At 32.1% G+C, this 24,419-nt stretch overlaps 1 protein-coding gene across 7 annotated transcripts in view; it reads right to left on the bottom strand.

Moving 5' to 3' along the window:
• NBEA (neurobeachin) overlaps window positions 1-24,419 on the bottom strand; it is a 642,892-nt gene that overhangs the window by 448,886 nt on the left and 169,587 nt on the right. For all 7 annotated transcript variants that reach the window (XM_070471793.1, XM_070471794.1, XM_070471796.1 and 4 more), the window contains exons 11-17: window positions 23,881-23,989; window positions 16,137-16,289; window positions 14,271-14,439; window positions 13,757-13,836; window positions 12,971-13,033; window positions 12,777-12,874; window positions 9,229-9,321 (exon numbers count right to left, since the gene is read on the bottom strand). In XM_070471793.1, coding sequence (XP_070327894.1) covers window positions 9,229-9,321; window positions 12,777-12,874; window positions 12,971-13,033; window positions 13,757-13,836; window positions 14,271-14,439; window positions 16,137-16,289; window positions 23,881-23,989 — 765 coding nt within the window. The remainder of the gene's footprint in view (window positions 1-9,228; window positions 9,322-12,776; window positions 12,875-12,970; window positions 13,034-13,756; window positions 13,837-14,270; window positions 14,440-16,136; window positions 16,290-23,880; window positions 23,990-24,419) is intronic.

Raw genomic sequence — 24,419 nt, 5'->3', positions numbered from 1 at the left:
AATTCTTTCTTAAGTTACATATAATTTGTTTAACATGTCCATGGACTTTTAAAGTTAGTACCTTTTCATTTCCAGAAGTTATTTTTGTTATTTGTTTAAAAGCTAAATAGCTTGTTTCAATATGATCTTGCTTCTTAAGAATTATAACTCCTATTATGTTTGATATTCATTTTTGGCATATGAGAAAATGTTCCTTACCTTTGTGTACTGAGCTACATATCTGAAAGGAATTCTGTTATATTCTCCTCAACATTTTTAAGTTTTTAGTGGTACAAAGTGTTTCAGGATAACTTTTTTACCCATCTTGTTTCTTCTCCAATTATTCTTAGCAGTCCTGGTAAGTCTCCTATGCCTTTATATTTTTCTCTCATTTTATGTTTTTGGTCCATGCTTTGAGATCTTCTATTTACTAATTTTGGTGAATACAGAAAAATAAGAATTTAAAGAGGCAGAATGTCACCTTTGATAGTCTACTTGAATTTCAGATGCACTTTCAAAAAATAAAGTTGAAAGATTCCATCAGAGCTTCCACGCTAGTTCTATTTCATTGAGTACATAACTTGATTCTCTCTTATCTCTTGTGTCTGTCTTTTATGCCCCTTCAAATGAGTTGTTATCTCCTGTTTTCACAATATTGCACTCAGATCCCCCTGGTGTGAATTTTATATGAAGTCCCTGTGGTTGTTGTAAGGGAAAGATCCCTCTAAGCACACTGATCTGAAGTACGTAACTTATCGTGGTGGAGGTCCTGAAGCCAGCATCCTAGCACTCCAATATCCTTTTACTTCCACAAGTTCAAGAACAAGGAAAATTCATCCCATCATTTCAGGTACTTCTTGCCATTCTGATGGTAATTTACATAGAAGTCAAAGTTAATATGCCTTGGAAGGGGAAGACAGAGGAGAGGAGAGAGAATGGAAGGCAGAGATCACTGAGATCAAGATTTGCTGCTTTTTAGTCTTTAACTTAGGCTACTAACATACTTCATTAGCTGTTTGTCAGTACGAAGAGAAAAATCCCTCACAGATTGGCATTTTTAGTCTACTGGTACTCCAGCAGAACATCAAGACTCATTTATACCTACCAAGTACCTACAAAAGCCAACATTTCGGTAGAAGAGAGCCAAGCTTGGAGTTTAGAGTAGATGAGAAGAAAGCTTTTTTTTTTTTTTTAATTCTTTTAACTGCTGTATTCCCAGAATCTGCACCAGTACCTTTTACTAACAGACAATAAACTGGACTAATTTCAACTAGTCCAAAAAAGAAAGAAGCTATTAGGTTAAACAACTGTCAACACATAACAGGCAATTGCTAGAATGAACAACTAACAGCATTTTGATTCATTTAACTACTGATAGTGTACTTTTGAGTGAAACTATCTTTTAGAATTCATCCAGAAGCAACAGTGTTTGAAGTTTAAGACATTAGACAAACATACCTGGTTGAGAAACTTTTATTTCCACAGTAAATACTCAGTAACATGTACTTCAAAAATTTTAAGCTAAAATTGTCATAGTCTTACTATGGTACAACACTGGGCATTTTGATCATCTAGTTGAACCATTTGTCAGGAATCTGTCCTGAGAGTACTGTAAGTAAGGCATCTTCATGAAGGACCAGTTTGGCTTTCTATTCAAGCACATATCAAAGAGAAGGTTACTCAATTTTCTGTGTCTTTTTATTTTGAAAATTCTTAAGATTTACAGAAAAGTTGAAAGGATACTACAGAGAGGTCAGGTCCCTTATATTACTTACCCAGCTATCCCATATGTTAACATACCTAATCATGGTACATATGTCAAAACTAAGAATGAACACAGGTATAATATTATTAACTACAAACTTTATTTAAATTTCATCATGTGGCAAAAAAACATGAAAAGATGCTCAACATCACTCATTATCAGAGAAATGCAAATCAAAACCACAATGAGGTACCATTACATGCCAGTTAGGATGGCTGCTATCCAAAAGTCTACAAGCAATAAATGTTGGAGAGGGTGTGGAGAAAAGGGAACCCTCTTACACTGTTGGTGGGAATGCAAATTAGTACAGCCGCTATGGAAAACAGTGTGGAGATTTCTTAAAAAGCTGGAAATAGAACTGCCATATGACCCAGCAATCCCACTTCTGGGCATACACACCAAGGAAACCAGATCTGAAAGAGACACGTGCACCCCAATGTTCATCGCAGCACTGTTTATAATAGCCAGGACATGGAAGCAACCTAGATGCCCATCAGCAGACGAATGGATGAGGAAGCTGTGGTACATATACACCATGGAATATTATTCAGCCATTAAAAAGAATTCATTTGAATCAGTTCTAATGAGATGGATGAAACTGGAGCCCATTAAACAGAGCGAAGTAAGCCAGAAAGATAAAGACCATTACAGTATACTAACACATATATATGGACTTTAGAAAGATGGTAACGATAACCCTATATGCAAAACAGAAAAAGAGACTCAGATGTATTAAACAGACTTGTGGACTCTGTGGGAGAAGGCAAGGGTGGGATGTTTCAAGAGAACAGCATTGAAACATGTATATTATCTAGGGTGAAACAGATCACCAGCCCAGATTGGATGCATGAGACAAGTGCTCGGGCCTGGTGCACTGGGAAGACCCAGAGGGATCGGGTGGAGAGGGAGGTGGGAGGGGGGACCAGGATGGGGAATACATGTAAATCCATGGCTAATTCATTTCAATGTATGACAAAAACCACTGCAATGATGTAAAGTAATTAGCCTCCAACTAATAAAAATAAATGGAAAAAAAATTAAAAAAAATAAATTTCATCATGATTTATTTTTTTCTGTTCAGTATCCAATCCAGAATACCACTGTACATTTAGACCTTTCTGGTCTTTACTAGTTTCCCATCCATTGTGTTTCATGTCTTTTAACAGTTTCGAAGAGTACTGGTCAAGTATTCTGAAGAATGTCACTCAACTAAGAGGCTTATAATTAGACTGAGGTTATTTCTTTCTTAGAAGAATAACACAGAAATGAAGCGCCCTTCTCATCATATCACATCAGGGAACATGCTATCAAAATGACATATGACTGGTGATGTTAATCTTATTCAATAGTGAAAAATTCAATCAGATTTCACTATTTTTTGGAAGTTAGCCAGTAAGTCCATCCTTCACTCAAGGAGAGGGGGTTTAAGCTCCATCGTCAAGCAGTGGGAGTCACTATATTTATTATTTGGAACAGACTTCTCAATTTTTATGAGAGATGCCAAACCTATCTCTAGTTCAGCTGACAAAGTATATGAATTATCTCCCAAGCTGTGTCCTAGGTACTTACAGAAATCAAAAACTCAGTGCTAGTAGAGATGAGCCCACCTAAACTTCAGTTTAGTTTCCTCCACAGACACAATTTCGCTTCACTATAGAATGATTTCCCTCATACACAAATGAGATACTGACTTTGGGTGATATCTTCTTTTTTAGCAGTTTTAAAGACATCTCTCTTAAGATTTTAGGTATATTAATTACAGCACCTATTTCCTGCTACTAATAGTGTTTTGTTTCAAATCCTGAAATGCTAGTAATGATTAGATTATAGTAGAAACATCTCATTTCTATTTGAATACCACTAGGGTTTCATATTTATATTTGGTGTCAGGTATGTAAGATATCATAAGGAAGTAGCAGCTGACTTTTATCAAAACTGCACTTTAAATAATTAACCTTTTTGTTAACTATTCAAATTAGCATGTAGAAATATGCTGTGAACTCTTTATATTTATTATATAGTATATATACTTAATGATAAAGGTCAATGAGGGAAGCGGTATGATTTTATTCATTTATAGGGATAAAAACAGATTCAAAGATGTTTCTAAAACCACTCAGAAAACACACGGCTAAGGGAAGATCCAAACCCAGGCAGTCCAACTAGAGAGCCAATGAACTACATGTATATTATTAATCAATTTGCTCTATTAACCATCAAGCTGTATATGCTTTAAGTGTTTTTTTCTTTTTACTACTAAATTTAACTTCATAATCACATTGATAGGAATTATTTAAACTGTGTAGATAAGTACTTAAACCTAGTCCTGCTCCATCATTCTCCAATAGGTAACTCATTTTAACTAACCAGTCATTGATTCTACTTAATCCAATTCCATTAATAATGCAATTCCTGAAAACTCTTTCAAGATTTTAAAGGTGCTTTTTACATTCAATGTTTGCAGTTTTTTAAACAATTTGTTCCTGAAAAAATTGTTTCTATAACTAACATTAATATGATTAAAATATTAACATAATCTATATATACCTTCATTTCTACCAACTCATTAGAAACCACTGTTCTTGATTTATTTCTTATGAATTTGACTAGACTTTCTCACTGCAAATATAATAAGTACTATGTTCTCATGTTCTCTTCTTTAAACAAAAATAGCATCTATTAATAATACATATCCATCTTAACTATTTATTTTTAATCTTTTAACAATTTTGTTGTTGTATCTGTATGTTGACACTTATCTCACTGGTCTTATAACTACACAGTATTCCATTTAATAAATGAACTATAACTTATTTGTTAACAAATTCCCCCATTAACAGAAAGTTAAGATTTCTCCTAACATTTACTATTATAAACAAAGAAAAAATGAATAACCCTAAATAGCTATCATTTCACATGCCTGTAACTGATGAATTGTTAGGTTAAAAAGTACATGTATTTGTAATTTTGACAGACATCGACAAAAATAAACTGCATTCCATATGGGGTTATACTAGTTTATGCTCTAGTTAGCAATGTGTAAGATGCTTGCTCTTCCCATGACCTTGCTAACAGAGAAGGATGCTGAATTTTGAGATTTCTATCCAGCTATTACATGAACAATGTGCTTAGTTTTAGATTATATTTCCCTTACTACAGGGAGAATTACATATATATATTCTACTAGAGGTAGAATTCACCTCCTTTCAAATATTGATGTGCCACATGTATTTGCCTCTATAAATTGTTCACTTACATATATCCTTGCCTATTTTCTACTGGGTTGTCTTATCAATTTCTAGAGAAAGCTTATCATGTAAGATTCTTTTAACTTCCTCAGTTTCTATACTATTTAAGAAAATTATCACTGATTTTGTACATTCATTATGTTTGCCCTTTCTTCAGTTGCTTAATGGTTAGCTAGCCATTTTTATTACAATTTTTTAAAATCAGATTTTTAAATGATTATGTCTTTTTTTTATTATCTGTCTTTTAAATCTTTAGTTACTACTTTCTAATTTATTATTTCCCTTTATTGTAATTCCTTATCTAACATTTATACTTTAATTATTTTATTCTGTATTTCTTTTCTATTGTTCCATAGCTATGATATTCCTCTAAGCACTTCTTTGCTGCTGCTGCTAAGTTGCTTCAGTCATGTCCGACTCTGTGCGACCTCATAGATGGCAGTCCACCAGTCTCCTCTGACCGTAGGATTCTCCAGGCAAGAACACTGGAGTGGGTTGCCATTTCCTTTTCCTATGCATGCGTGCATGCTAAGTTGCTTTAGTCGTGTACAACTCTGGGCGACCCTATGGACAGCAGCCCTCCTGGTTCCTCTGTTCAGAGGATTCTCCAGGCAAGAATACTGGAGTGGGTTGCCAGTTCCTTCTCCCAAGCACTTCTTTAGCTGTATTCAATGGGGTTTTGAAGCTGTTTTCCAAAAATTCTGCAATTTTAGTGTACTTTCTCTTTGACACAAAAGTTGTTTAATAAATTTTAAATGTCTAAGAAAAAGAAACTTTGTTTTTTTTTAAATTTTATTCCTATTTTCAATTTTGTTGCATTTTAACAAGAAAATCTTGACTGTTTTGTCTCTCCGTTTTGGATTTTTTCTTTGATGCCTACTACACCCTACCATGTCTGGCCTCCCTGGTGCCTCAGATGGTAAAGAATCTGCCTGCAATGAAGGAGACCCGGGTTTGATTCTTGGGTTGGGAAGATTCCTGGAAAAGGGATGGCAACCCACTCCAGTATTCTTGCCTAGAGAATTGCATGGATAGAGAAGCCTGGTCAACTACAGTCGATGGGGTGGCGAAGAGTCGGACATGACTGAGAGACTAATACTTTCACTTTCACACCATGTCAAATTTTCATTCATGTTCCATGAGTACTTGGGAGTTACAGTCTTAATTAATATGGCACCGACTTCAAGCTATATTAATTAGATTTATGTTATTATTTACATTACTCTCCCTTTTGCCTTTTTATGGACTGGGGTGAAATAGAGTTTGTTTCAATGTTTTAAATTATCAGTGATTATTTCTTCTGTAGTTTCTGTTTCATGAAAGTTTCAACTTTTAATATTATAAAGTATCTTTGTTTATATTGCTTATTGCTTTTTGGCTTGAATTCTAACTTGCCCAATAATAAGATCGTGATTCCTTAATTTTTCATTTGTATTTATGTATTATAGTTTTGGGTTTCCCAGGTGGCACTAGTGGTAAAGAACATGCTACCAATGCAAGAGACTTTAAGATATGTGGATTCGATTCCTGGATCAGGAAGATCCCCTGGAAGATGGCATGGCAACCCATACGTTAATTCTTGCCTAGAGACTCTCATGGTCAGAGGCGCCTGGTGGGCTCTGGTCCATGGGGTCACAAAGAGTTGGACATGATTGAAAGGACTTAGCATGCATATGCCACATTTTACGCTTCTTGAATTTTAAAAACATCCATTATATGCATTGTTCTCAGTTTTATTTATACAGTATTTTTTAATATATTGACAGCATTACAGTTTTCTTGTTTTCATTTTTTCTTTTCTTTTTCTTGGCTGCATGGCATTTGGGATCTCAGTTTCCCAACTAGGGATCAAACCTGTGCCCCCTGCATTGGAAGCACAGGGTCTCAACCACTGGACTACCAGGGAAGTCTTGATGAGCATTACAGTAGTTTTAACCACTCATCTTTGTTGTTATAAAGGAATAAGTTCTTTATGTGTTTAGGCAGTTCATGTATTTCCCAATGATAGGCAATGATAAAATCAGCATATTTACTAAAATTTTCATTTCTCCTAAAGCATCAAATTTCATTCAATAGGCCTACATTTCTACTGTTAGCTTACATGGGTATCCTTTGACTCTCTGAACTTTGTCTACTTTCTTCCTTTCCCTAGTCCTTTCTCAATTCATTATAACTGTACAATTTCTACCTTATTAGGGCATACAAAAAGGAAATTCCAGTCTGTTAACCTCTAATTCAAACATTTGTTTTAGTCTTAGTTTTACTATTAAATTAATTCAGTGTTCATCAATAGTACTTGGCTGCAGTCTGTCCAGTCAGTCTTAATTGGCTGAACTTAACCCCCAGTAATTTGTTCAAGAATTATTCAGAAAAACAGTTCCCTACATGGTTAAAAATTGTTTGGCAGCACACTTTTATGTAAAGGATACTTTGGCTTCCATTTTCTTTACTTGAGTACCTTATGGTTACTGCTTTACATTTTCTACTGATGGTTGTCATAGAGAAGCCTAAGCCCAGAGTAATTTTTTTTTTTCCCTTTAACTTGTGAATTTGAAAAAAGGACTTAAAAAAATTTTATATTTAAATCTAATAGTATACTTTCCTACAGACCATTTCAAGAAAAATTTTCCCTGGTACACAGCATATACCTTTTAATAAGGATGGCAAGATCTATATTAGAAGTTCACTGAATTATAGCTTTAAAAACACTTGTTTAGTTACATTGTTCTGCTTTTCTTATTTGGAAACTGTATTTATGACATTTTTATGTTTCTGGAATTTCTATGCCTTCTGTATCAATCATTTCCTCTTTAATCCTTCTGAACTCTTTTATATTCATCCATGCACATTATTTGCTTTGTTTTCACTTTTATCTTCCGTATATTTTACTGTGCTATTCACAGAGTTTGTCTTCCTTGAGCATCTTCCAATTTCATTTTTGTTTGACAGTTTTTGCTTCCAATTTGTTTCAAAATTTTGTTAGCTCATGATTCAACATTTCAAAGTTATTCCATCATTTCTTTTAACTTTGTGAAATTCAGATTTGGAGCTTCCCTTTCTCACAAGAAATTCTTTCTTACTTTTTAAACTTAGGGTAAAATTTTCAACTATATTTATTGTGTACTTCATGGCAATATTTTCCAGTGACTATTCTTCATGTTCTGGTTAGTTCTGCTTATCTTTTCTACATTTCTATGTTTTAAAATGTGTTTCTTGACAATTTTTAAGAGGTTGTATATAGGGAAGAAGCCTTTATTAATTATTCCCAATCAATTTCCTATACTTAACCAAAGTTAAATGAGTGAGCCATATCTCTTCAAGTTAAAACTGAATATGCTCTCACTCCTGGTATTCTATCACCTAGTCAACTTACAGTTCCTCAAGTACGCATTACTCTTTTCTACAATCCTGGCTTTGTTGAACTACTCTCTAGATCTGTAATATCACTATTCTCTCTTAACTACTGATTTGGTACCAAAATGAAAATAATATTTACTTTTCTAGACTATTTAGCATGTTAGACATGTTTTATCTGAATGCTGTGAAATTTTCATTAGTGTTATTGATCACTCTCCACAATTCAAAATACCAAAAAAAATTAGCAATTCAAAAATTCTGAGAGGAACCCTACCCATCATTACTAAATGGCAGTATTTGGGCTCATTTGTATATAAAATGGATTTATACAAGACTATTCATGCACAGGACCACATAGTATGAAAAACATTCATTATGTCAGCAAGTGATTTTTGTTTGTGTTTTTTCTTCTCAGCAAATGATTTTTAAAAGTATCTAAACTCTGGACTTTGGGGAAAAAAGGAATACTGTAGAATCTTCAAATCACAATAAGCCTCAAAATTAGAAAATAATACAAACAGATATTAAATACTGACTTAGCTATCAGCAAAACCTCAATATACATATTCGCCTGTGTCAAGAAAGCTTTCATTAAAATCATATCCCCATGTCCTTTATTTTATTTGATGAAATATATTACGTTATCCTTAAAAGAACAATATTTTCTTTCCAGTATACAACAGGAATAAAGTAAATTACTTAAGTGTGATAAACTACTGTTAAAAAAACATTCTTTTATAAAATGTTTTTCCTTTTACCACAAGAAGTTATTACTTTTCATTGTAACATCATTCCAATCAAATTTATGTGTTACTAAACCAGTAAAAACACAATTTCAGTAGATATTTCTATAATTCATTATGGAGAACATCAACTTACTTGTGACCTAAATGCTTCAGAAAATATCCCAGAACCTTCAGAGCTTGAACCCAAATACTTTCACTTTTAGAGGCCAATAATTTGTAGATTACCCTAAAATATATAGAAATAAATGATCTTTTGAGCACTTTTGAATATTAAAAATATAAGCACCATATACTTTACAAGGAAATTATAAATGTATAAAACATAAAATATCTCAGAATTTTAAATTCTTTGAAAAAAGTTGAAAACTAGCATATTAGTTTTCTTTATATTTGAACTTCAAATACATACTCAAAAGGACAAAGCAATTGGTTGTTCGTAAGTTATGCCTCCCAGCACACTAAATATAATTTTCAATTTTAAGATTCATGCTAAGTTAAGCCACATTTCTTCTTCTATTAGAATTTCCCCTGACATTTGTACTTAATGACCTTTTTTTCCTGGTTATGGCTAATTGGACCATGGGAGTACATACCTGCTCAATTATTTTTCTTTTCTGAAAATTTGGAATAAGTTCTGAGAAACAATAGCTAATCTTTGTTGGGCTCTTGAATTAGGAAGTGATTCAGAACAGAAACTGTAGGACAGTCATGCTCTGTTCACAAAGGTGAATCTATACACAAAAGAATAAAGCATCTATATAGGAAGCAGCAGAGAAAGCAAACTTGTTTCTTCAAAGAGTTTCAATTCTTGGTTCCTACACAAATGTGTTCTACAACAAACTAACACATGACCTAACTTACAGTCACTTCAGTAATATTTATATGTACTTCAGAAATTTTATCTCATTTTCTTTCCAAAAAATAATTATTTTTGGAAATAATTTTCTGTAAGGTGTGTGCATACTTAGTTGCTCAGTTCTGTCCGACCTGACTGTTTGCAAAGTATAATTTTCCTATCATTTCAGGGACAGTAACAGAGAAAAACAAATAACTGAAAGTTAATAACATCTATTTTATGTTTAACAGTAGCTATTAAAAAACCAAATAATACATTGTTGATAATACTGTCTTATTACTTTACTGAAGAATAGATGATGAGAAGAGTGATTACTTCCTTCAGAAGATAGTTTTTTAGAAAAGCCTCAAGCTATTAGCATTAGTCACTCAGTTGTGTCCGACTCTTTGTGACCACATGGACTGTAGCCTGCCAGGTTCATCTGTCCATAGGATTCTCCAGGCAATAATACTGGAGTGGGTTGCCACTCCAGTTCTTGCCATTCAAGTTCTTAAATAAATGCAAATTTACACTGCAATATACTTTCAGAATTATTAAGGACCAATATCAGTAAAAAAGACAAGTATGAGAACAGAAACATTATTTTATCATTGTTGTTTTAGTCACTAAGTCGTGTCCAACTCTTTTGTGACCCCATGGACTGTATGCAGCCTGCCAGGTTCCTCTGTCCATGAGATTTCCCAGAAAAGAACACTGGAGTGAGTTGCCACTTCCTACTTCAGGGGATCTTTCTGACCCAGGGATCGAACCTGCATCAGATGCACTGGCAGGTGGATTCTTTACCACTAAGTCAACTGGGAAGCCCATAGAAAAGTTATACATGTCAAAAAAAAAAAAAAAGAGAGAGAGAAATATTCAGGGAATCATAAAAAGAACACTCAATAGCAAAAATAATCTTGAAAACAATAGTAAAACCTCACAGCATAAAAATGTGACTCTACTCAAATATGTAATCAGAAACTCCACAGAATACCTATTCTTTAGGAATAAATTTAAGGGATAAAAAGGTATAAATACACCTGAGATCAACAGAAATTATGATTTAATATTTGAAACATGAAAGATCTAAGGCCATCAGACATCTATGCTACATAGGATTTTTTTATAACCAGTTATTTAAAAAATAATACGAAGAATGAATATGAAATTTACTAATGATTCAGTTAATGACTGTTTACTTACAATATAATAGGATAGTTAGGTGAATTCTAGTTAATTTGCTCTAGCCTATTACATTCAGCCAGAAAATGATGTAAAAAAGAAACTGTCTATTCTTTAAAGATTTTGAGATACAAAAATATTACATTTTTTGATGCTCAGTTCAGTGTTGTATTACCACAAGGTTTTCTTTAAGCCCAGTTTAATATTATCAGTATTAAGTGCAATCTTTGTGTTCACTTCTTAGCATGTATGAATTATAATTAATCAAAATTTTCCCCATACATAACTGTTACCTTTTAGTTCCTATTTTCTAGGGTACAGCATTTAAAATTTTATATCTAATATGTCTACTTTTTCCATGTTTCAAACCAGAACCTATATTCTCCACATTCTTTTTAAAATGAAAAACTAAAGCAGCAAATTTTTCATCTTTGTGATTATTTTTAACATATTGGTAACAAACAGTGTGACATGTTCAGCTGGTATCAACTATGAGAAACATGATTGTACCATATGAAATTGCTATTATTTGGTAAAATCACTTAAGTTTCAGCAATTTCATAGAGTTCAACCTCACAGTAAAATATACTTGGAGTTGTTACTAATGAAATGTATAATCCTATTATTCAAATAGACTAGCAACTCCATGGATTGTAAACTCAATGATAAGAGTGATGTCACAAGCTGGATATTCACATAGAAAAAAAGTGATGGCTTCTTTAACTTGAAAAGGAAATCCTTCAAGATTATAAAGTTGTTATTTGCTGATATAAATGACCAAGTAAAAGAAGCACTAATAATATAGTCTCTTGACAGTTATTAATATATTATTTCCAAACTCTGTTTATAATCTGTGAAAGCTCACTGAGTTACATGTGGCATAAGCTAGATTTCTTATTTATACAAATAACTCAGATTCCAGAAAAATGAGAGAATCCCTAAGAGGCTAGGTTATAGGTTTAAAGTACTTAAGCATACTAACTAAGAAACTGTTTTACTCATATCTACACAATAACTTTACAATCAACATAACTCAAGTTTTCAAATTCTTCGGTTTTGAATTCTTATTCAAAAACATTTCATCCTCATCTTCCCATCACACTGCCATTGTCCTAGCTCATCATCCCTAATACTTATGAATAAAATAATCTCTCTACTGGTCTTGCTACATTAGTTTTATTTCTTTCCAACTCATTTTCCACATTGCTCCTTGGAAAAATAGAAATCAACAAATCATTTCTATGTTCAAAATTCTTTAGTTTTCATCACCAACAGAAAAAATTTAAAGTTCTTACCATTAAATGGATCCTTCAACCTGGTCACTCTCTACCTCTTGAGTATAAGCTCATAGGATTTTCTAGAGCTCTCTTTAGCTGAAATATACCATGCCCTCTCATCTTTCTGTCAAAAAATTTGCTCTTTCAACTACTTGAGATGTCTTTACTACAGCAACAATATAATTACTCTTTTTTTGAGACTTGAGACCCATTTTCTATACATTTCATCAGTTTCCTAGGTATTAGGAGGATTAATGACAGCTTTCTCCATCTACTCCCTTATGTGTAAGATTTTTCTATATATACTCAAAAGTTAATTGAATAGGATTATTCTGGGAAGCATGCCTGTACTCAATTAAACTCTACTAATGATACTTATATTCATACCTTATTCCATTTCTTTGATCAAACGCTGGTATCATTGATGCTGGGTGTTCTGACATTAAAGCCACTAGTAATTGTAACACATCATGAATATTTTCATCCTGCATAATAAGGATCATTGATATTTATTCAATTATAAATGTTTTTTAATGCATTGAATAAAATTGTTAAAATGCAAGACCCAGACCATATCCTACCTCATGCATTGTAAGCAGGTAATTTAATATACTCTGAAGTTCATCTTCCTTGACCCCTCGATCCTAATTTAAAATATATATATATTTAATTTAAATCTAAAATGAAAACTTTAATTAAATATATACATCAAATTAATCATTTTAAAATTAAATATAAACTACTTAAAAGTAATGATTCTTTAATTATAATATTCAGATACTTCATAACTCATAGGCTATATCAAATCAAGTTAAATAAGTAAATACTTAGAAACATATATTTATTCGTCTAAAATTGCTAATATTTGATTGAATTCACTATCAAAAATTATTATTTTTTTTCATCTAAGTATATTGAATCACTATTTTCTAATCCCATATTCTTTACTTAAAATAATACAAATTATAGTAAGACTTTACAATATCAATTACTGTGTATTTTACCTTTATTTTCTATGTATTTTAATCTTTTAAAAATCCTACTGTTATAAAATATATAACATAAGACTTCTCAAACAGAAACACAGATCATTTTCTATAATAAAATCTTCAAGCTCAATTTTCATGCACATGTTCCTCACCCATTTTTGCTACATCCCTCAGTATGGAGGCTTTCAGAGAATATTTAACACAAAGTTTAATGCAAAGTAAAGTTCAACAAGAGTTAATACTAAGATTTATAGAATACTGAAAGTAATTCATGAATTGAAGGTAGTTATTACTGATTTTACAATATTGATTTAAACTCTGGCAGAAATTCTTTTCACTTAATATACTGCAATTATGAATTATATAAAACTGTTTTACCTTTAGTATAAGCTGTTTCAGGAAAAGTAACATGAATGCCCGCAGTGATATAATTTCTTTTTGTGATGGCCGGGGGCCATCTAGAATAAAACAGAAATAAAAAACAAAAACAAAAACACAAAACTCCCTAATTATTATTATTTAATAATAAGCTTAATGAAATTATGTTGTGATATTATGGAAAATTTAAGTTATATATATTGCAATTATAATATAAATTCATAGTAATTCTGTATAGTTTCATCAACAGAGAATATAAAGTTTCAGATTTTGGCAATTTCAAATTGCTTATTAATGTCAGATTTTGGGGAAAAATTATTTTTTTAAAATTACAATATATTACTATTCATTGATAAATTATAATATCACGTCTTATATGGAAGTTCCCTACTTCTATTAACTTAATAAATTCCCTTTTCCCCCTCAAATCAAAGTTTTCCCAATGTTTCTTCATCGAATTTCTTTCCCAATTTCATCACCATGCACAACTTAGATAGGTAAATATTGTACTTACCTAAACCTTTGGGTGTAATGCCACTACTGTCAGCAGGATTAATGACCCAGTAGTAATATTTTAGTGTATGCATAAGCTGTAATACTGTTCCTACTCTGCGTATGGTAGTATAAATGGTAGCGGTTCCAATAAATTCAGCAGACAAATAAGTGTATAGGGAAAGCTGAACCTAGTACAGAATATTAACAAAGCATTAAAATAAATTTAAAATGCCTTAAGTGTCTACATTAAAAATATACATTCTATTCTAATTTAAATGTAAATCTATATAAAGGCTAAGAAAGAATCATCTATTATGAGGTTAAAAATAATTATTTATTAAGTGTTATTTATATTATAAAGATAATTTGCAATCAACACATTGTAATAAAATTTATTTTACTAAAGGTAATCCAATAGCTCTTAAAAATAAAATAATTTTAATTAATTAAATAATTCTATTGAAATTACACCTGATAAGAAAATCAAATTATTTAAAAAGCCAGCTAGACTAAAGCCCTTAATCAAAATACAATGTAGCAGCTGAAAGGAACATAATATCAGTCAGCTATATCATATTTAGAAAAATTATACATTGTTGTCATAGACCTTAATAGTTCATGTAATTTCAAATTTTCTTAACCTATTGTCACAGTATCAGAATCTAACATGTAAGTATAAAGATGACAAGTTTAATCACCCTGTTTAAACAATGAACAAACACCAGGTTTGACTTTTACCACAATAATTAAAATGACAAACCATAAGAAAATAGTACTTTGCAGTTATGTGGGAGACTTGAAAATTATAAAAGGCAGCTCAAAAGGTCCCTTGAATAAGGGACCTATTAGAAAAGGTCCCTACTAGAATAAAAGAGAACTAAATTCAGGTATGCAAAATAATAAAAATGTTATGCTGATATCTAAAAAATTATGAATAAATTTCTTTTAAAACAAATATTTTTACATATCATGATATCATGATAAAAAATATCTATGCTCAAATAGAAGGAATTTTCCAGCCACAATGATGACAATTGTTGTGATATAGTTATCTGGTATTTTTTCTTTTCCTAATCTTAATAATCATTGTACCAGATTTTCTTTCTTCGAAAGGTTATAAGTCATTATCCAATGACTTTTCAGAATGCATTTATTACATCAAGCCTAATTTTTAACCTTTTTAGCATTGATTTTTCAAGAGTTCCTTTTACATTCTGAGTGTTATTAATCACTATTTTCTCCAACTTATTTTGAAAATTTTCAAACAAAATAGTTATGTAACTATCATAAAGGATTTACCAACTGTTAATATTATTCCACATCTGCTTCCTTTATTCCTATTATATTATACATATAGATGTATAAATATATTTTGATAAAACTTTTTTTCGATGAAATGTTTGAAAGAAGATTGCTGGCATTCAGACACTTCAGCACCAAATATTTCAATGTGAATCTCCTAAGAATAAGGCCATTCTCCTACATAGAACATAATACAATTCCTCCACTCAGTAAATTTAACATTTATGCAATACTAATATCTGAATCAGGGCTCATATTCAATGTTTCCCTCTTATCCCGATAGTTTGACATTGTAAAATACCTTCTAATCTATCATTTATTTATTAACATCATCTATGGAGATCATTTAACAAATGATAACAAATGATAAATAATTTTGATATTATCAAATGCATTACTTAACCCCCTAAAAAGAGAGGTTTGGAAGGTCTTAATTAAGAACATTTTGGCTATCATTAAACTGTAAAGATACCTTTCAACAATTTCTCCTATAAGCTTTATAGTTTTACCTCTCAAATTTTAGATCCAATAACTATGTATTTATAATGTACAATATTAAAATAACTGAAGTTAAATAGTATACCTTTGCAGGTGTATGTATCCAGATGGCTGGGTTGAATAAAATGTGATCACAAAGTTGCTTCAGCAAAGGTGCTCCATGAGATAATCCATCAAGGTATTTTGCAAACGATAAAAATTGCTCCAGGACAGCTCTAGTTATATGAACTCTTGATGACTAAAGAAAGAAAGTAGAAATTCAAGCTCATGCTTTTCATTTAGTTTCAGGAAATATGCATGTTTGTCAGGTATGCTTCTTGGCACTGTGGGAAGAGTAGTTAACAAAACACAAAACTGGAAAAAATAAAAATAAAAAACTTACATTCTAATAAAAGAGAAGACAAGGACATTCAATAAACTTAAAAAGGTAGAACATGTAAATATAACAAGTGTATGAAAAGTATGAAAAAAGAACATGAAGTGATGGAAAATGTGTGGAAGGGTGGTTTAAAGAGATTTCACTGAGAAGGTAACATTTAACTAATCTGAAGTATAAGGCTCGCAGGCTAGTGATGATTTTGCATTAGTAGGCTGTGTGACAAAATACGGACAGTGAGATCAGCAGCAGTCTGACAAAATTCAAACCAAGCCTCAGAACATAACTTTAGATGAAAACTTCGCAAGATGGAAGAAATAATCCTAAAAAGACAACTGTTATTGCAAGGGGGAGGGAGACAAAGATAAACTAATATTTGAGATACAAAAAAGCAGAATGGTCACTCATTTTAAAGAAACTTTAATACAAAAAATAATACTACTTTAAAATTCTAAACTATTTTAATCATGTATAGGGGAATAAAATTAAAATAACACAGCAATAGTTAGAACCTGTCTTAGAGATCAGATTTTAGCCTATAAAAGTTGTCATTTGTTTATAAAAACACTTAAGTGATATGAAATCAGATTGACCATTATGAACATTTTCATTTGAGGAACTAATTCATAATCTGGAAACAAGCTTTTAACTTCTCCACCTAATTAAAAGATATGCTTAGAAGCATCAGGTGGGGCCTTTAACATTACTAAAAAAAAAAAAAAGTACGTTGTTCTGCATAGCAATTAATACTGCTGGGTAGCTTTTTTTAATTCTAAAATTTATCTTCAGGACACATTTTTCTACAATTGTGCTTTTTTATTTATTGGCCACACAAAATCCTACCAGGCATAAAATGAAAGTTCTCTTCAATAGTATGTGACCTTTACCTGTAAGTATGCAGTACTTATTCCTTCTACCTTGGATAACTGTTATTTACATACCTTTCTTTCCTGATATTAAAAAAGGATACTATCTTATTCATCTTTTAACTGTCTGGAACCTGCCATAATTCTTCACTAAATGTTTAACTGAATTCATGTCAAATTCAATAACAGAGTAAGAATAGAACAGATAAGACAAAACACTGATCAGAAGAGAATAGAAGGATATCCAATTTTAACATTTTCACTAAGATAGATTGATTGAAAATATTTTTAAATTATGATATTTGCTTTCATTTTGTCAAGGAAAGCTATTTTAAAAAGAGATTTTTGGATAATTTATAGTTAGTTCCTTAGTCACTCAGTCGTGTCCGACTCTTTGTAACCCCATGGACTGTATCCCACCAGGATCCTCTGTCCATGGAATTTTCAAGGCAAGAATACGAAGTGGGTTGTCATTTCCTACTCCAAGACAATTTATAGTTAAAAGTCTGTAAAATGCAAGCTCTGAAATTTAAACTATATGATGTTACTTTTGTGTGGTAACTGTATACATAATTTGCAAGAAGTGCTATATAAGGGGTGAATAAACACATTTGGAAGCATAATCTGGGAAGCTAGAAAAAACTGTTTTATTATAATATCTACTCCAAAAGTAATTAAGCCAAAAAAGAGTGATGAATGTTACAGAGAGAAATTGCTATGCAGTAAAAAAAGGTCTTCCCCACACTTAGAGCAGCCCACAATGAAATGGATTGCTAGAAATGTTTTTAAAGAACCTCCTCTCTCTCTCATATATATATAAACAAATATGTGTATATATATACATATATATATGCAAACTGTAAATTGTGGGAAATCATTTTAATTACTAGAAGTGTATCATAAAGCAGTTGATCTTCATTACCCATTTAGCTCCTTATGGACACTGAGATCTATCATTTATGTGTATTATTGTTGTTGTCAAGAGGGACAGCATCACAATTTTCACAATGTTAAGTTCAAAGGAGACTGAGACCTAAGCTGACCAGTCAAACTGGAGGGAAGGATCTTCTTCAGTAATTGGGAGAAGAGAGCTCTCTCCACTTAGATGTGAAGGTTTATAGCACCAAGTTGGCCCAGCAACTCTACGACCACAAAGAATAATAGCTACAGTACAAAAGCATAACTGTAGGTAGCAGTAGAGAGATAGAGAAAAACCTGGTCTCTATTGACATACATAATTGAGACTTAAGACAAACTAACCAGAAGTCCAACTTACTGGATATGTTTCGCTGGCTGTAATGATCTATTTTCCAACCTTCCCCATCCTATTTCTGTGCTTCCAGTGGGTTTGGCTAGTTGGAGACTCCAGCAGGAAATTAAAGGACAGGAAGAAAATAAAGTCTGGGACAAGCATCTCCCTGGCTTCACCCCTTCAGGTCAATACATTATATTCCTTTATTAAAGGCCACACTCTAGTCAGGTATACTTCTCCTATACTTAAAATATCTTTCTATTTGAGTTGTGTTTTAAACATACATTCCTCTCATCTCTTCAAATTTTGATGATTTCCTTTAACAATGTTCAGAAATCTTTTAAAGAGCCTTGTATTAAATGCTTTCAATAATCAAGTTTGAGCACACCATCTGTTTCCTAACAAGACAACTGATAAGCCACCTATCACTAGACTTCCAGTTATACTAGCAAACATATTCCCTTAATGCTTAAGATATTTAACAAAATTCTTATTAACCACAACAAAAATACTGAATACATCAAATTGCCTCTAAGTTTTTTTTTTAATTCATATTTTGGCAAATAAAACAAAACAAAAATACCTTAAAAGTTTTTCATGAAATAGTCTAAACATAAAGAATAAGATAGTCTCATTAGACTATTTTCTTTAATAATTAACTTGCATCTTCCAAAACAAGGAGATAAAGCTAAGTGACAGTTAACCATTAACTTGTTATTAGTTGATAAATAAAAATGGAACTTTATTATCTACACTACTCACCTAACAGATGATTATTTAAAAATAAAACAGGTGAACATTAATCTAAGAAAAAATAAAAAGTTATTTATTCTTCTACCCTGATGCTGGGAAAGACAACACAAAAGGAGAAGAGGGTGGCAGAGGATGAGATGTTTAGATAGCGTCACTGATTCAATAGACATGAATTTGAGCAAACTCTGGGAGATAGTAAAGGACAGGGAAGCCTGGAGTGCTGCAGTCTATGGGGTTACAAAGAGTTGGACACAACTTAGTGACTGGACAATGACAACAGTTCATTTATGTAATCAGATAAATACATAAGCCCTTTTCATTTATTTAATTCAATTCAACAAATACATATAAAAGAAGACATACTTTTAGGTAGAAGATACAGCAATAAGGTGTGAAAACTGTTGTCCCTGTTTTCATGAAGCTGAGGCAAAAAACACAGCAGAAGGAAGCAGAAAATAAAAAGTTGAAAAAAAAAAAAGCCAGATTGGTGCTATAAAAATTAAGCAGGGAAATAATCATTGACGGTTAGCAAAGGAGTACTATTCTATTCCGAGTTATCAGGGAAGATTTCTCTGATAAAGTGTCATAAGCAAAATCATAAATGAAGTGTAGAATCAAGCCATGTGGATATCTATAGAATTACCAAAGCAATGTGCAAAGAAAATGCAAAAGTCCTGTGAAGAGTTCATGCTTACTATTTTAGTTTTTAAGAGAAAGGTCTGCAAAGAGGCCTTTGTATGGTCAGTGTAGATGCAACAGAGAAAGAAAGAATGAGAGTGGTAATGCTAGGGGAAGCACATTGAAACTGCCCACCCTGGCCAGGCACCATAGTAACCATTTGCATGAGTTGTTTTACGACAGGAGGTCCTGGTGAGGAACAGAGCATAAGCCTCTACCAACCAGAAGAGTTCGTGAAAGGTCAAAAGGAGACACCACCCGTCCAACCACCTCCCAGAATCCTTCTCTCTGGCATCATCTTGGCTGAACAAGGCATGAACCACCAGGAAGGACTCTGAGTGAGAATGACTGGCTAAAGACAACCCGGAAACTAATCCTATCACCATAAAACTGCAAGCCATGTGACAGAGCAGTTCTCCTGGGTTCCCTTTCCAATAAAATCTCTTGCTTTTGTCAGCACCTGTCCCCTCGGACAATTCATTTCTGAGTGTTAGATAAGAGCCCAGTTTCGGGCCCCCTTCCTGCAACAGTAATATGTCAGCGGTAAGAGACTTATGAATTTACTTTGAGAAGGATGGACTATGACCTGGCACATTTTCAAAAGACTAATCTGACTGCAAGCAAAAAATGGACTGTGGGTAACTAGTGGTGAACGATGATGACAGGGTGAATAAAAATGGGCATAGAAACAAGTAATGTCAGGAAGCATTTAACAGGAGGCTTCCTGTGTGCTGTTTTGGATCTGTCAGGAATCCTCTGTTCCTTATTAATTCCTGAATATTCAGGAATTAGGAGAGGCAATCCTTTCCCAAGGCTGAGGAATCCATGCATTTCCTTCGTTAGTTTTTCAATACAATGATAAGCACCCTCTTCCTTCTTATCAACCATATGGTAAAAGTGATTGTTTACAACTCTCTCTCTTTAATACGGATTGTCTTATGTTTTGTAAGTCTGGAATTTCAATCTTTATCTTTGCTGAGAAAAACTACCTTGTAAGACAGTATATATGCCCACACCATGTTGACTAAAACACCTTTGCTCCATCAGAGCTTGGGTCCCCGTGTCTGTCTTTCTTTCTCTCTCTCTATTTCTGGCTGATTCCCTGGAACGTGAAAGCCAGCTGCGTAACCCAGGGAATATTAGCCTCTTTCCTTCTTTCACTTTCTCATCATCGACTCCGGACCACCAGGTTCCGGTCCATTAAAGGACCAACAGAGTAGTATTAATAAGTAGCAACTAGTCACTGACTCTATGTTTGGATACTAAAACAACACAATATGCTGCCAGAAGGAATTTTGTGTGTAAAAAAGAGTCAAAAAGAGTGAACATTTTTTATCTGAACTACTTGTTGAAGGGCAATACTGCTAACTGAGAAAGAGAAGAGTAAAGGACAAAAGATTTGAAAGGAAAATCAAAGGTAGCAGTTTGGATAATTTAAATCTGTGACGCTTATTAAGCATCTAAGTGGAACTGGATTCAAGGGAGAGGCTGGTAGCTGGAGATACACATTTAAGTATCTGCAGTATAAGGAAAGCTAAGGGAACCCTGAGCTTAATTAGAGTAAAGTGTAAACAGGAAAGTGACAAGATTTCTAGGATTAAGCACGAGGACACCACAGGCTTTGAAGTTTAGGAAGAGGAAGGACTAGGAGAGAATTCAAGGAGGCCAAGGAGATAAGAAGAAAGCAAAGAAATAATGCTGTTACAAAATGCAATTGAACAAAGCAGTTCAAGAAGGAAAGAATGTTAAACTAAAATATCATTAAGTCAAATAGGATGAAGATTTGATATTGATATAAGCCATTTTAAGAGAAGCATAAGGATTAGAATGGGAATGGATCTATGACTACATAGGATTCCAGGAATACAAGAATATTTAATTTTGAAAATCAACTAATGTAACTCAGTAAACTAAGAAAAAAATGTAGAAAAATCATAATTATCTCAAATAATGCAGAGAAAGCATTTGATGATTAAGAGTGTGAAAACGCAAGTCACAGAGGAAGAGATATTATTGATGCATATCCATAAGGACTCATATCCAAGATATACACAGAATTCCCATGAATCAATAAGAAAATGACCAACAATTCAAATGACAAAGGGGAAATACTTTGAATAGGTATTTAGCAAAAGAGCACAACTTCAAAGACAACAAACATGTGAAAATGCTCAACTTAATTTGTAATCAAGGAAATGTACATTAAAACATAAAGTGATCCACAGAATAGAAGACTATCTTTGCAAATCATATATCTAATAAAGGATTAGCATACAAAATAAAAATTTCCTGCAATTCAGTAATAAAAAGAAATACCAGTTTTTAAAAATGGTCTTTGTAACAAATATTTCTCAAAAAATACACAAATGCTCGACATCATTTAGACATCACAGAAATGCAAATACAAAAGTGATAAAACATTTCACATCCTCTATGATGGCTAGAATACTAAAAAATTCAGATAATAACAAAGGCTTCCAAGGCTGTGAAAAGACTAGAAACCTCATACACTGCTGAGGGACTCTAAAATGATGGAGCTATTATTATTAGTCTAATGTTCTTTCTATTTGATTTGAAGACTTTTCACAATATTTCGAATTTTAAGCTAAGTTTTAAGTATACAAATGAATGCTCACTTTAAAATTATGCTAATGAACCCTCAGTAAATCGATTAAGTATATTTAAGAGGTAGTTCCTGATAGTGATCATGTCATATACAGCAGTGTCACAAAGGTATTTCATAATATCTAACTCATGTAAAATATAATTTAACACAAGTCTTGTAAACAACTCAATACTCATAGGAAAATAGTATTCTACGATGAAAAATAACTAAATAGACTTAATGAAAACCTTAATAAATTTAGTTAAAAAATTATCTGACTAAAAAATGCTGCCTATGATCTCTTTTATAATTTATTATTCCTCTATCCTTCAACAAAAGTACTTGTTTCAAAGAAAAGACAGAAGAATTTCAAATGTAGATCAATCTGAGGTTAAAAAGTATTTCCAAAAGACCTCTAAATTTTATTTCTCAAGAGAAAAATAAGTTTATTTCTCTTAGTTCAGGTCTCCCCTCTTATTATTTTCTTGGTTAGTTCCATTTACAAAGCATCTGAATGTCATATGAATGTTAATGATTAACTCATAAGAAGAGGTTTGGGAGCACTAATGATGGTGGTAGATATTTCTTAAGGAAAGAAAAAAACTTATTTATGAAATATCACTTTACTGTTTGAAGGAAATCACATGATACAATCAAACTCTTGTGAGACCATTACCAGAAACTCAGCACTCACTGCCATCATAGTACAGTTGTAACTAAAGCAAAGGTCATTAAAAAAGCAGGGCATAAATGACACACACAGGAAGAATTACAGTGGTCTACTTTGCACTGTTTACACTATGTATTGATTAGAAAAAAATGCTACTTTAAACGTTCAAGTATATTAACATCAGAGACAAAGCAAAAACTAATGCTTCTGTTGCTACCAAATATTGTTTTTTATTACCTTAAAACTGAGAAAGAAAGCAAAAAGAAAAAAGTAAATCCACTTAAACTAAAATTGATAAAATGTGTAAGAAATTTGGTTTGAACGCAAAAGACAGCAAAGAATCAATTAGAAATAAATAATTAAGAGAAACATTTCTAAATTTGAAGAAAAGCAGATGAAATAATTTTTCTTTAGTTTCTATTTTTAATCAATATTTCTTTATTATGTAGATTTCTAACACCCAATTTAGTGTCTATACATACATTCAAGTACAAAACTTAAAAATATTTGTGAATTAACCAAATACGTGACCTCTGCAGTCAATGGAAAGGGGAAACTACAGAAAAAAAGTATAATTAGTGATTTGTCAATGGCCCATCTGTACAAAACCATCAATACATTTCACTTACCTTTTCAAGTAAGTAGCCAATGACTAAAAAGCCTTTTCCACCCAGCATCTGTTCTTGCATGGCTACTGAACTTTTAAGTAGTTCAACCAGGAATGCCAAAAGAGTAGCACTGCATGTAAAGTACAGATAATTCCATTATGTCACCATCAAATATTGATCATAAACACAGTGATCCATTTTATTAATCTAAAAGGTAACAATCATATTCAATTTTAATCTATTTTGCTGTTATCTTAGTAAGAATATTTCTCACAAGCATGAAAAAAAACAGGTTTTATCTCTTTAAAATGAAACATTATATGGAAAAATAACTATGGAGTTATTTTATATTCCAAGGTAAAATATCTAAGTTTATCTTTATACATATATATTCCCTGAAGGAAATCTTACATAAGAAACATACTTCTCCATAATAAATACTATCATAATATTCTTTCGAAGCCCATGCTCTCTTAGAAAATTTAAAATATTTTAACAATACTGTTTTGGTCACCTTTTTTTTTAAAATAAACTTTTCATTTAGACCTATTTTTCAAAAA

The sequence above is a fragment of the Odocoileus virginianus genome, chromosome 8 (assembly GCF_023699985.2).
Source record: "Odocoileus virginianus isolate 20LAN1187 ecotype Illinois chromosome 8, Ovbor_1.2, whole genome shotgun sequence".
NCBI lineage: Eukaryota > Metazoa > Chordata > Mammalia > Artiodactyla > Cervidae > Odocoileus > Odocoileus virginianus.
The sequence above is the reverse complement of the archived record's forward strand: the minus strand, read 5'-3'. Positions and strand labels throughout refer to the sequence as shown.